Raw genomic sequence first — 14,822 nt, forward strand, 5'->3', positions numbered from 1 at the left:
AGATTGCCCTAGTGAAGACCCCTGTTCAGAGCAGAATCTGTCTCTAATTACAGCCAAAAACTGCATGATTTGTTTCTAGCACCAGCAAGAACTCATTTTTTCACAAAGAACATCAAGATTTCACCCAGCAGAGACCAGGACTGTTAATTAATGCCACAGCAGGCAGCACAAAGTGCTGTGCACATTTTGAGACCTGTAATTTCGTTGGACATTTTGAATTGTCCTCTGTAATCAGCTGCTAGCACTTACAGAGAGGCAGGACAGTGCTTAGAATGTCCATATATCACACAACTACTAATGGCATTGATGTGTGAGGAGCAGCAGGACTTTACCTTCATAGTTCCAGCTATCCTGGAGGCATGAACATAAAATGTGCAGTAGCAGCAAGCACTCATGAAAGACCTTGGCTCTACTGGAAACCCTCAGCTTCAGCTAAAGTAAAAGATTTGCCTTTAGTAGTGGCACTTGAAGTTCCCTCTCCATTGCAGACCTGATTCTTAAAGGTCTTTCTCAACATCTCTGAAAGGAAACTGAATTCCCTGAAATGTGGCATGCTTTACCTATTCTGAGGAGGAGTCTCAGCAACTTCCCCAGGACACTGACTGAAGAGGAGAGACTAAAAAAGCACTGTGCAAAGGTATGGCTGACAAAATATTTCACTCTTTGGATTTTTTGGAAGCAACTCCAGTTTGTGGGTTAAAAAGAAGCCAGCCACTTCTCTGACTGTATTCCCACATATGGCAATGTTTGGTGATTTCTGGCAACAAGAAAGATGGTATCTTGAAGGAGTGGTTGGGTTTTCTCAATGACAAAATTATAATACTAATTCATGTTTCTACCACACTGTCAACACTGGTGATGTATCTTACTCTGCTTTTTACAAAAATGAATTTGAAAATCTACTTAGCACTGATTTTAAAGATTAAATGTATATGGTAGCCGTGTCCAAGCACTGCAGCTATGCTTGATGAAATTCATAATCAAATATTTCAAACTGAATTATATTAATGAAAAAATTTTTTTTTTGCAGTGCTCCAAGGACTTTCTCTAAGAACCCCCACTCAGTTATGTTCAAGAAATGAAGGATCCATCTGTTATCTCTAGAAATACTAACAGCATCCCTTCAGCAAGTGAGTAATAGCCCAAAATGAGTAGAGTTGATCCAAAATACATAGGAAGTTGTTGTCGGGGGGAACATAACCCATGCATTTTGCAGATACAGTTGTATAGACAGAAGATAGATAAATAAATATGCAGAGTTTTGACTAACCTTTGTTCAATATTCCAATACAGCTAATTTCCCTGCAATTGTGTTTGATAGACACACAATTTGCTAACTCTAAAGAGAGCAATAATTTTCCCTCAATCACTAACATCACCAAAAATGACACCACCTACATTATTCCTCTCTAATGTAATAATACCCTGTTAAGCAAAAAGCTTTGATGACTTTATTACTCCATAGTGTTTTTCTAAATGAAAAGGAAAAAAAAATAAAATAAACAAGTTCAGCAATAATCAACCCATCTCTGCTGTTTACATGAAAATCATGTGGAATTTAAATAAATAACCTTTCTTTAAAGAAGTCATATTCAGCTTTCTTAGCAAGGAGAGAGAGATGAGTGGTACTCACAGCTGGCTCCTCCAGGAAGTGTTTTGCTGCTCTTACTGTGTCTGATCCCATCACCGTTCTGAGACATGAGGACCTGTGGGCCCACCAAGCAAGGCCAAAACAGCCCTGTCTGTCCAGGGCTGCCCAATCTGTTCCAGCTCCTCTGACCTTCCCCTGCATCCTCTAGAGGCTGACCACATCCATAGGATAGCAGAAAGGACTGTGTACCCTCACCTCTTCTCTCTTGTTTTCTGGTGCATTAGTTTAGCCCCTTGGAACAGGGAGGATTTGGATGGCAGGCTGGAACTAAAGCTGAGGTTACATGAAGCCCAGGGTATGTGAGAACACTTCTGCAAACCCTACTGCAACGTGGAGCTGTGAGACCCCCATGCCAATTCCTCCATTGTAAAGGGAATAAATCAGAAGATTTTCCATAGCATCAGTTTGAAAAATTTCTTCATCAGGCAAGATAGGGCTGCCCTGGAACACTGGGCAGGCGTGGAATAAACACACAAGCAGTGATTTTGCTTGCTGAGTCTAACCTGGTGCTGCAGGAACTAAGGCAATATTTTACCTTCACTGATCATGTCTAGGCCCCACTAAGTAAATCACACCACAAATCAGAGCACCCACAGCCCCTTGTATCGACCTGGAAATGTTTCTCACTCAGCCAGGGAATAATTAGGCAGTCAGAAATTGAGTCAGTACTAGTGTGCTGTCAGACAATGTACTAGTCAGTGTGCTGTCCTGCCCCAATAACTCTTTGAAAAACTAAGGGGAAAAGGGCTTTGCTACTTCCACCATAGCAGCAATATGGAATTCTCTAGGAAAGCTTATTCTTGGAAGCAGTCTTCCCAGAAGGCAAGTTGATGTTGCCTTTCATACTATTATAAAGCTAGACAGAATTATTCTGAGCACCCCAGTGGAGAAAGATTCTCAAAGCATCCTCAAGCACTCCAGATGCACAATGTGGGAACATGGGGTTGGAGCTGCCAGCCAGCTCCCACATAGGAAAAAGCCAGCTCTCCAAACTGGGAGCATCCTCAAGGTCCCAAATTGCCATCCATCAACATCACCTTTGTCAAATAGCAGTTAGACAAATAGTCAAATAGTAAGTTACATAAGGATGCTGTGGATGTTGAAAATAAAATGGGTTTTGACTACAAAATGTCCTAAATTTTGGCCTAAATTGGATGTTGAATATTCTAAAACAAGATTTTAAAAACACTGGCTCCACACCACTAAAACTGTGTCTTTGTAATGGCCCAAAAAAGTAAGGAAAATGGAGCACTTAGTTCCCATTAGCTGCAGTCACAGCTTGCCAGTTTAATAACAGAACTTTCCAAAAGGAACAAGCCCCATATTAAGCCCTCAGAGATAAGCCAAAAGAGAACAGATAGCCCAAGATTCTTGGCTTCATTGGCTATTAACTCTCATTTTGCATTTTTAATAAGATAACATTATTGCTGCCCACTGCAAGCAATTCCCTTGTATTTAGAAAAAGTGACATCTGACAAAGGGGAAACAGCAAACTAAGTGCCTTTTGCCATAAACACTCTCAAATTTGGAGGTGCCACTGACCGATACTGCCACAGTACCAGTATGTATACACTTACTGAATTACAAGCTAGGAATTACAGATCATACCTGTAAAACCACAGAAGGTTGAGCTGCCCAACACCCACAGATTGAGGAGTCACTGCTTTTATTCTGCCACATGTCAGAACTGGGAGTGATGGTCAGCCCAAACTCCTGCCACATTCAAGTGAAGTTATCCTGTTGTTGGGGTCACTTCACTAGGATTTGGTTTCCAAAGGTGTCCACCCCCAAAATAAATTCCCTTTTGGCAAGAGGGAGAGAATTTCATGCCCTCAGGTACATTGTAACCTCAGGAATGAATGAATGTTTACATCCTCATCTACAGCAGAGAAAGGGTTTTGCCTTTGCAAAGGGTAATGTGAGAAAGTGTACCAGCCCACAAAGAGCAATACTGGGAAAGTAACTGAATTTACAGAATAGCTGAATTTAAAAAAAAAAATACCACAAGAACAATCTGTATCATTACAAGAATCCTAATTTTTTGATTTGAACTCTTAAAGATTTCAAGTTTTCTGGATCAGGAGACATCAGAAGAGAGCAAATGTATTAAAGTCAAAGGGAATTTATTAAAATGAAGTTGTTCCAAACTGGAAAATAAAAAATGTCTTGCTTCGATAAAGTCTCAGACAACACTTGGCTGTCAAATACACTTCTCTCAACCAAAATAATTCAACAAAAAATATGAGCACCTGTAAAAATATCTTCCGGTGCTGCTGCATCTGTGTTCATTTTTGCTTAAGAAAACCATTTTATAAAAAACCAGGAAGGCTCCTATTTTAGTAAAGCCCCTCTGGCAATTATGATGTGTAATTTTTTGACCCAGTGACTCCTGAAATGTTTTCAGCGGAAGTGTTAGTAGCACACGCAGGCTAATTATCAATTTGCTTTTCTTACTTATTTTCTACAAGGCCTTAAGAATGAATCCAAGACTCTCTCTTGCAAAGGTCAAAACCTCTGCTCCTGGACTTCCAACTGTATCAACTGTGATTTGCACCATGTGGCACCAGAGGCAGCTGCTGCTGGTGGCTCTGCCACCCTTACCTTGCTCCAGTGACATCCACACCGACCATCAGCTGCCCGTTCAGAGAAAGGATCTCGTCTTTCAGGCGCACTCTCCCACACTTCCCAGCCGGACTGTTCTTCTTCAAGTCTGTCACCCAGATGCACCCAACATCGAGCACAGGCCCCTTATGCGCCTTCCTCTTCTTTCCTCCCCGGCGCTTCTCCCCATAGTCCCCCAGAGCAGGGATATTCCCAAAGCTCAAGCCGAGGACTTCATTTTTCCGCATCTCTTGGGCCAGGTACATGGTGCAGATCTCCGTATCCAAAGCCCCACAGCTCCCTGGCTGCAGGTTGCTCTCGTCCACAGAGAAGTTGAGCTGGATGTACTCGCTCAGTTTCTGGACGGCCGAGCGGCAGAGCTGCTGCTCGGCTCCCTCGGCCCCCTCCCGCCAGCTGTTCTGCAGCCACTGGCACAGGAGGGGCAGGAAGACCCCCGCGTTGTCCTGTGTGATGGGCATCGCTGTCCCTGGGCATCCCCTCACGGCCTCAGCCCCGGCCCCAGTCGAACATGCTGGAGAGGGACTGCACGTCCAAAGCAAGCTCCATGTAGTCTCACGGAGATTTTCTGGGGGGTTCCAGCTGTCCAGGAACAAAGTCAAGGAATGTTTGGTGTCACGGCGCTACAGCCGTCCCTACGAACAGGCTGGTGGGACAAGTTTGCCAGCGTCTGTGGCCGTGCAGGTCTGCCTGCCGCCGGTGTCCCCGCTCGGTCGGGTACCAAGCGTCCTTCCCACCACGAGCCCCACGGCGTCTCGTCCTGCGAGGGCAAAACAGCGCGGTTAGAAGGGCCCGCTCTCCTCCTGCCATTTACCACTTGAGGGCACCAGCTGCTCTCCTCAGCAAGGGAATAAAAGGTCACCATTAGCTCCTGACCTTGGCGGTGAAAGGCGGATTACAGAGCCCAGGGGATGCTCCTGCTGCAGCTCCGGGGCTCTGACCCGAGCGGGGATGACACTCCTGCTCAAAGGGCCGCTGGAGGGGCACCGGCCTCACCGGCGACTGAAGCTGACAGCCCTGCCGTCCTGACAGCCCCCCTTCCTGACAGCCCTGCCGTCCATGCCGGTGATTTTGGGCTGGATAGGCTCAAACCGGTCTCTTCCCGGACTTAGCTCCCCGCCAAGCTGCACGAGAGATGGGCAGCAGCAAACAGAAAGGCAAATATGCCAGTGGGGTCCCTCTCTTCATGGCAACGGTGGTGCACAGCCACCTTGTGGGTAAGGCGTCTAAGAGAAGTGACTATCCAGCTTCCCGGGAAAAGAGTACGGCAGGTGAATCCCCCAACTCCCTGCAGTTTGGAGGGAGGCACACAGACAGCCAGGAGTCAGTGGGAGGCAGAGGTTAGCAAGCAACAGGATGAAACAGGGTTTTTTTTGCCAGGATCATTAGGATCTATGAAACAAGAAAAAACCCTGACCCGAGTCAGGTCTGGTTGACCGGATTCTTTCAGGGCTTTATTTTCTAGCAGTGGATGCTGCTCAGTGAGCTGTGCACCAGGAAAACTGAAGAAAGCAGCAGCTTCGAGCTTGCAGTCTGCAGGTGTGCTCTTGCAGATGTGCATAAAGGCTTGTGTTAGGTAGAAAAGCTGTAGGAAGAGTTTATAACCCCAAAAGAATTAGTGTAGAGGGAGGCTCTTGCAAAATGCTGCTGCCCAAAACCTCTAAGTTCTGCCACCTCCTTGGCTGTGGGGCAAAACTTAGATGGACAGAAGTGACCCAAGAAAGCTTAGGGTCAACAACAAGCTCAAAGGTCAAGGACAAAGCTCAAGGACAACAACAGCTCAGGGCCACGTGATGCTTCTACAGGAGGACACCAGCATCTTAACCAAGAGGCTGATGTTACACCAGTGGCTCAACAGGGATAGACATCAGCTTGGGAAAGGAGGAACTGGCCCCTTGCTCAGAAAGAGAGACTTCTGAGATAGGCTCAGGGCAGGAAAAAAAGGGAAGAAAAGGGGAAGAATAAAGACAGAAACTGCCTAGGCACATGTCTAAAACAAGTGGTGATAATACAGACATGGACTGATCAGGAGGTAAGGATAAATCCTCTGAGCATTTTAGATACCTAATGCAACACTGGTGAGTATGTGGGATTTTTTTAACACAGAATTTAAGTCTTATTTAAGATCTCATATTTAAGACAAAAGCAATGATTTAACTGACATAATTGGAACTTACTGTTGTAAGACCTATATCTGGAATATTGATCTAAAAATGCATAGCTTATATGTGGACCAACAAAGAAAAAGTAGAGGCAGAACCTCTTGGCACACTGAGAATGATGTGTATATTTGCTCTGAGGTCCAGAAGACAGGAGGAGTAAGAACTGCTAAATTATCTAGTTAATAATAAAGGCAGAAAGCACAAAACAAAATACACGGGAGGGCACAACAAACCCTAAACCAAGAACCTGATAACAGCTGACTCAATGATAATGGGAAAGTAGAAGCATGAGATATCTGCTAGAAAAAGAAAGTAGTAGGAGATAGAAAGTCCTGGTGCCTTCAGAGCAAAATTCTCACATAATGGATGGGGTCAAGTAATCAGCAAGGAAGTGCCTCCAGAGAGAGATGTGTAGGGGATAAGAAGGTGGAAAGAAACTCCTGTAAGAATGCCTGTAAAATCAAGGGATTGCGAACAGCAAAATAGAAATGACTGGCTTCAGTACATTTAAAAAAAAAAAAAAAAAAAAAAAGAAACTGCTAGGAGAGAATTCATGGAGAAAAGTTTAAAGAAAAAAGAAATCAAGGTGAGCTATAGTTTCTTGAAGAAACAATATTTTTTGCTTAAAAGGCACAGGCACAATAGCATCTCAATGAAGAAGGATCAGAAGATTTGGCAGCATCACGAGCTTTTTATTTTCCCCAAAGACAAGAAGAAAGAACACTAAAAGGTTACTGAGCACAAGTTTAAAAAAACCAGCATGAACACATAGGCAAAAATAATAGAAACATCAGGGTATAAAAATGAAATGAAACTTGCAGAAGATAAAAAAAAAGTTACTCTTTATATGCATATTAATACGAAGAAAAACATTGCTCAGAGAGAAAGTTATTGAAAAATGACACAAAAAGAGGCAACACTGGTTTGAGTTTTGCTTTAGTCCTTTTTAAAATTACCAACTATGCATGGGGGATTAGTACACAGTGTGACACAATATCAGTACAGAGGCATACTACCCTCTTCTCTGCCTGTTCCAGAGTAAGAGATTAGTTCAATTCAGGCATTTCCAGTCCAGCAGAGTTGGGAAAACCACCATTTAAATCTCCTACAAACCAGCTAAAACCATCTCAGATGGCTGGTCACTTGTGAGAATTCAAACAGGTAAGGTGTCAGAATTAAGGACAACAGCAAATGCAGTGGCTGTCTTCAAGGGTAGAAGGAAAAGCAGCAGAAAAATGTGATATCAGTCAATCTAGCATCAATCATCCAAAAAACTCCAAATCAAACAGAGAAATAGTTTGCATTTATGGGGAAGAGAACAAAAATATAAGCAGCAGCAGACACAGAAGAGGCAAGAATAAAATCATGTGAAATCAACTTAATTTCTTTTCATAATGGAAAGTTGTCAAATATAGTTCATCTGGGCTTCATTATAGCTTTTGTCACTGTCTCAAACAACTTTCTCATAAATATACTTGGGAAATATGATTAAATGAGACTACTGTAAGTCCATACCCAGGGAGTAGTTATTAATAACATTCTGTGAAACATACGGACACTGAAAGTGGAGCTCTGCTGGATCTGTATAGTCTAGTTTTGCTCAGCACACTCATTAGTGACCTGGACAATGAAAGCAAATATACATATTAAATCTGCAGATTACACAAAGATGGGCATGTCTGCAGACACACTGAAGGACAGGATTAGCATCTAAAATATTTTGGCAAAAATCAGAAAAACATACTCTAAAAATTAGGGTAAAGTTCATCAAGGACAAATGCAGAACACTGCAAAAGAAATATCTCACTTAGAAGGGACTGGCTATGTGGCAAATCTTTGGCAAGAGATGCAGCATTTTCACAGAATCACAGAATGGATTGGGTTAAGAAGGAATGTGGTCCCAAACCCCCCTGCCATGGATAGGGACACATTGCTCCAGACAAGAGCCCCACCCAGCTTGGTTTTGAACATTTTCAAAGGTTTATAGGGAATCATTCTTGTCAATATCCTGCTGCTGGAGAAAAAAAAGGGTCATTGTCTCAGGATGTGTCAGCAGGGACAAAGGTAACAAGGCATATGAAGTATTTCTGTTGCCTCACACATGGCTTGGAAGGTCTCAGCAGCAAAACTTCCCAATTGGAAGAGTTCTGACATGACTTGGCAGTCTTGAAAGTATGAATTACTAGGAAATATTCAAAAAGTTAGGGCCTGCTAAAAAGGAGAAAGTATTGCAGGTAGGATTTGAGAGCACAAGTTAAAGGTCCTCATGTACTTTAAAATGACCCACAGTGACCATGAGGAGAAAAGCAGTCTGTTCCTCTTGTCTGTGATGGAGTAATGCATGTGAATCACATCCAGGGAGTGGTTATGTAACACTCAGAAGGATGAAAAGTATCAAGACACTGGGGAACACTATCACAGCTGCTGGAGTCTCCAACACTCACGGTGGTCTCTGCAGAAGGTCAGAGATCTGCCATGAACAATGATTGGAGCCAATATCTCTTGGGTTGTGGGAGACATTAAGATTTCTCCATTTCAATCCCTCTTACTTTTACTTCCTTCAACATAATTTACCGTCCTAGTGAGAGTACAGTAAGAGGTCATTTAATGGATAACATCTGTGAGTTATGACAATGACACCCTTTGCTTTAACAGCAAACTTTGGTACAACTTTCAGTGACCATATACAGTTCAAAACCATTCAAGCTCTAGAGAAGATGGGACCAGATCATACTTTGAGGCTCTTTTTGCCTAATAATTTAAAGTTTTGTTCTCAGCTGTTTATCAGGTTTGACATTGGGTAGACATATTATGGACTGTCTTTTGCCAGCTATTCCCAGATCAAAAGCACTGCCAGGGTCCCTGGAGATCTCAGGGCTCCTTGAAAGCAGCTCAGAGTTGTAGCTCAAATCTCCAAATCTCATCTGCATTGGCAAAGGGCACTGATGATGACTTCAGCTTCAATCCTGCAGTTAGCTGTCAGAGCGTTCAAAGGCATCTGCATTCCACGCAAAACTCATCCATCATTCATTTAGCAGCATTGCTGGAGGGCTCTCCCCCTCCATGTACACACATCCCTCCAGAGATAGAGGATGATGGCCCCCTCCACGCTGCCAGAGGCAGGCAACCTTCAAAACCCCATTCCTTCTCCCCACAGGAAAAGCTGTGGGCATCAATACACTGCGGGTTGCTTGTCTACGCCCCTGAGTTCACTGCAGAGCCATGGCAGACACTTAAATTAATCATGTAGATAATTATACGGTACTTTCAAGGGATTTGATATTCTCAAACAAAACCTTCTGGCTTTGGAAAAATTACTCCAGACAAGCATAAATAGGAAATACTCCTTCCAGATGTAGCAGACAGCACAGCACTGAGCTGAACAGCTTTGTGTTGGTGAGAAGAGTGGCTCGGGTGTCTAGTGCAAATGGAAGCAAAAAATAGAAAGGTGGTAAGCTGTTCATCAAGGGAAAAAATAGACCTGCCTGATAAAAATGGAAACCTCAATGCTAGGAAGAAATTTATTTTTACTCTTGACTTCCACAAAATAGACTCAAGACCCATTTCAGAAAATTTCATGGAGTCACCACCACCTTGCTTACTTGCTGTAGGTCTGACAGATCTGCCAGACCACCCCACCTGCCTTGAATTGAGTACAGACCTATACACAAAATACTCTAGATTATGCCCAAACTGGAATTGCCTAGACTTGTCTGGAGTAAAACAAGCCAGAACTGGGAATGGGAAGCCCCCTGGGCCCAAAGTCCTGTCTTGTGAAAAGGAGTCCCTGTTCCTGGGGACAACTTTCTACCCAAGAGATTTTGTCCTGGTTGCTCTGAATCCCTCTGAGGCTACTGATTCACACTCTGGTAATTAAATCTCCCATCTTACCTACATCTCAGTAGTGTGGTCTGTTGAGATTTTTCATTAGCACTTTCAAGGATAAAGTGAACTAAGAATTTGCAGATAGTGTGTTTGCAAGCACAGAACATCTCCACTGGGAAAGTACTGGGGTGGCAAATGTCAATTAATATACTGCATGTGATATGGAAAAAATATTAATCCTGTTCAGATAGAAGGATCATGATGATGCAGAGACTACATGACCACTCACTTTGAGGAGGACCCACAAAGGGGATTAGCCTTTCATGGGTGTTTATCTTAAAAAGACTCTCACCATGATAAGTAGTGGTTTTAGGGCTCAGGCTTACACCCCACTGCTGTGGCAGCCCACAGACTGAACCCAAAGCCAACCCACAGCACAAGACAGGTGCTCTCCTTTGCAAGAAAAGAAGCTTTTGTGCCAGATGCTCTCCGAGGACCAAAAGATGCTGCAAAAATCTTGACAGAAGCATGGTCCCCTCTCACTCAGCAGTGCCAACAGCCAAGTCCTACTCCTTTCCATCCAACCACAAGCCAGCCTGGCTGCAGCCTGGGTGCATGCCTCTTCCCAAAGCTGTGCCACCAGCATCTGGTGAGCAGAGCTGCCTGATCCCCTTCCTTGTGCCACCAGCCATAAAGATCCTCCTGGGAATCATCAAATCCAGACCCCAGCTATCACAGCAACTTTTTCATGCTCGAATCAGTAAAACTCACTGAATTTCAAATAGAAGTAAAGAACACTTACATCTCTGATACTTTGCTGGAAAGCTGCCCCAACACTTTGCATAGTTGGAAATGGTCTGTGTTCTGGCTTAAATGTATTCATAATCAGTTTATATCCACAGACATGCAGCTTCTACAGCTCTCTCCTCTTCTTAGTGTTTATCAGCTCTTCTCACCTTCATCCCTGGAATATTTACAGCCAGAAAAATCAGCTTTTACCTGCCCTTGTTCCACTCAGCACGTCCACATAAGATGTGCTCTCAAAGGCTGAAATACCACCCACATAAATAAACTGGCTATCTCCTTCTCCATTCTTCAGTGAAAGTTTTTAGTTATGGCTCAGGTAGTAACACACTTTCTTCCTTCCAGCCTTTTAGTTCAAAATACCAAGTTAAACATATGGTATGTAGGTGAAGAGAGGCTGCTTCTTTGAGGCTTTCTTAAGGCAGCAAAAAAGCTGTCTTAAATGACTGCTTATGGAAAAATAATAATATTTTCTTTAAACAAGTTGAGGCTGGAACTGTCAAAAAGCATATGTGGATATTCAATGCATAAACAATAAGATTTTTTTTCTTTTCTGACAAATTGAGCTTTTTCTTCCTATGTTGTCCTCAAAGGAATGATGTAAGGAGTTCCAATAATCACTGTCTCACAGGGGGAAACAGAAATGTAAAGGGTCATTAAAATGTCCCATTAATGGTTTTTAAAAGGTGATTTGTGCAAATGGCCAAGACCCAATCCTCCAAGACAACCCCTTTGGCATTTCCAACCTGGCCTAAACTTCCAGAAAAACATACATACAGTTATTCAAAAAATTGCCTTCATCCCCTGAGTGAGATGACTTTATAATTGCTTTAAAGGTTATGTTTGACATGTACCATAAATCTTTATATATATATATAGATGAAGGCATTGTACTTGTTTTCCTAAAGTCATCTGGGCATTTCAGCACCAGAGAAATAAATCTACTACCAGCAAAAGACATTAGCGTACTAACTTCTATTCAAGTGTAACTTTTACTTATTAGTTAGAAACAAATAGCAAAAAAAAAAAAAAAAAAAAAAAAAAGGAAAAAAAAACACTTCGGAACCGAATCAAGGTTTTTCACTCAAAGACACACTTTTGCTGTGTTTAGATGGTTTTGCTGTGATGGTCTGAGGTCTGAAATCCTTCAGGACAGCAGCAAATCTGTTTTATTCTGGATTACCCAGAGGTACAAATCAGATCCAGGCACATGGTTATGTTTCTGCTGAATTAGCCAGAGTGCACATTTACAGGTCAGCTTTATGCCAGCCACAGGAAGACTTCTGATATTTAACCTGGCAATAAAAATTTAAATCTTACGCTGGGAGGCTTTGAGAGATTTTGAACAAATTTGAATTGACAGAAAGTTTTATAGCAGTCAGCATTTTATATTTCATAGTCTCAGTGGTTTTAGTACAGCTGTAGGAGCCCTAAAGCTGGGGTTTCTGCACAGTCAAACCACAGCCTCAGGTTTGACCTCCACACAAGTAACCAACAGGAATACAGGAATATTAAAGCTGGGATTTTTGTTCTTTAACATCAGCTGAATCTTCATCTGAGCTTGTTGCCATGGGCTTCATTTCTGGTCAAAGGAGAAGAAGGAGTACTCTACAGAGAAAATAGTTATCTGGCCTCTTGTAGATCTTTATTTTCAGACTTGACATCTTTCAAGTGCACTTTCTGCTCCATTGACTAAAAAATGTGTTTAAGTAAAATAGAGGTATCTGAATATGATCAGATGAAACCTGCTTAAATGAGTTAACAGGCAAACTGGACACAAAAAAATCTAATATAGCATAGCTAAATAAAGGCAGTGGTGAAACTGTATCAATTCTTGCAGACAAGTTCCCTGCAAAACCTTCTTAACTGCTTTGATTTTCAAGTATTTATGTCCACAATATTTATTTATTAAAGATCAAAAGACCTGTGCAAACATCTAGGCTTACTAAATCAAACCTAGTAATTGCCAGGACATTTACAGTATCAGCCCAAGCAAGCCCTGAGAACAAAGAACAGTTCACCAAGAGGACACTAAAACAGCTAAGCATAGAAATGCGAAATTCTTGCAGGCAACATTACACTCTAAAGTGGGACACAACAGTTAGGTAAAAACTGAATCACATACTTGGATTTGTTTTGAAAACTTCGCCACCAAAAAGTTCTCGACAGGAGTTATTTATTTCCAGGTGTTCACACAGTACCCAAAACACAAAAAATGGCAATTAGTAAAATCTTTCTGTAAGGAAATGAGATTGTGCCCATTTTTATAAAGAGGGAATGGAGCTACAAGAAAGTAGGCATGCCATACTGACTCATCTGAAGCTTGCCTGTAGGCATAGGGCCACTGGGAAATTTCATAAGGATCACATGTGCCTCCACTACTAGGCATCACATGGAGCATTATGGCCTACCAGAGGATGGGAAGAGAGCAAGGTTCTCCCCATTCCTTCTACCCTTGCTCCAGATCATCTGAGTGCACTGCAGGACTAGATCACTCTCAGTCCAGGGACATTGTGAAATCCACAGCAGCTTCCACCACCAGTACTATCTCAAAGGGTATGTCCTTGTCAGCAGCACTGCTCAGGAGGAGCTGCCTCTGTTCTCATAACACCAACCAGTGACTCTTGGTAGAAGCTGCTTGATCCTTTCAGAGCTCTGAAGCCATCCACTTCCTCTTTCCTCTTTATGTCCATAAAACATAAGCAAGCTCATAAAAAGAGACACATTTCCAAAACATTGAGTGAAATTATACCAAAAATCAGGGATCAGAATACCCCAGAAAGCATTTCCCACTGGACCAGGAACATGGTGGGATTTTAATGATATTAATAAAATAACATTAATAGGTGAAAGCTGAAGAACACATCCACTATATGTCAGCAGTTAACAGCAAAGCTCTGAACTGTGGTATTGACCAAAAGCTCCAACTGCCATTCCAGGTCAGGCAGCATAAGCCCCTCCCTCACTGCATGTCCTTGCAGTCTTGCCTGTGTTTAAGAGGTTGGTGTCCTCTGGGGACAACAAACATAATGTATTTTGGGATGGTGAGCAGTCTTGCAGGCAGCCCTGCTCTGAAAGCAGGGAAAACCAAAACCAGTTAGGTTGCAGATAGTAATAAAATGTTGAGCCAGGGCTGTGATGATACAGCTTCACAGTTTTAGGTCTTTTGTGTATTAAATAACACAATAATAGGTTGTTTGACCTGCTTGGTTTGGTAAGGAAATCTCCCAAGTGCACTTTTCAACATACCAAAACTGCTGTGCTGCAAGAGGAGATTCAGAGACAAACACAGGGGGCTTTTAAATTGGAGAGAGCTGGGCTCAAACCACTGGGCTGCATTTTCCACCATCATTCAGATGAAATTAAAAAGAGACAGCAGAGGAGGAAGCATCCATCTGGCCACCCATTATTAACAAGAGGATCAAATCTAAAACTCTTTCTGATACTGATACAGAAGCCCTTTAGTACAATGAAATTATTCTCTTTCGTCCTCATGCTCTTTATACACAAACTGTCTCCAGGAGCCTCTTCTCCAAGTCCAGGTCAGGTGGGAAAATGACAAAGTTTCACAATTTCTAAGCAATTTTCTAAATCTTTACAGTATGTTTATCCTCAATGTAATTTTGAGTATTGAAGTAAGATAGGCTTGCCTTTTTGCATCCATTTAAACCAGAACAAAACAACTTACTTCAGACAAGACTAAAAATCACCTTATTCTCATATGATCTAGTGTCCCAGACTATATCAAAGCAAACTTTTTT

At 42.4% G+C, this 14,822-nt stretch overlaps 1 protein-coding gene across 5 annotated transcripts in view; it reads right to left on the reverse strand.

The window, feature by feature from the left end:
- PDZD2 (PDZ domain containing 2) overlaps positions 1–14,822 on the reverse strand; it is a 201,078-nt gene that overhangs the window by 132,149 nt on the left and 54,107 nt on the right. For all 5 annotated transcript variants that reach the window (XM_085567090.1, XM_085567089.1, XM_085567091.1 and 2 more), the window contains one exon: positions 4,253–5,030. In XM_085567090.1, coding sequence (XP_085423216.1) covers positions 4,253–4,731 — 479 coding nt within the window. In that variant the 5' untranslated portion in view covers positions 4,732–5,030. The remainder of the gene's footprint in view (positions 1–4,252; positions 5,031–14,822) is intronic.

Source organism: Lonchura striata, chromosome Z, assembly GCF_050655825.1.
Source record: "Lonchura striata isolate lonStrDom1 chromosome Z, ASM5065582v1, whole genome shotgun sequence".
Taxonomy (NCBI): Eukaryota; Metazoa; Chordata; class Aves; order Passeriformes; family Estrildidae; genus Lonchura; species Lonchura striata.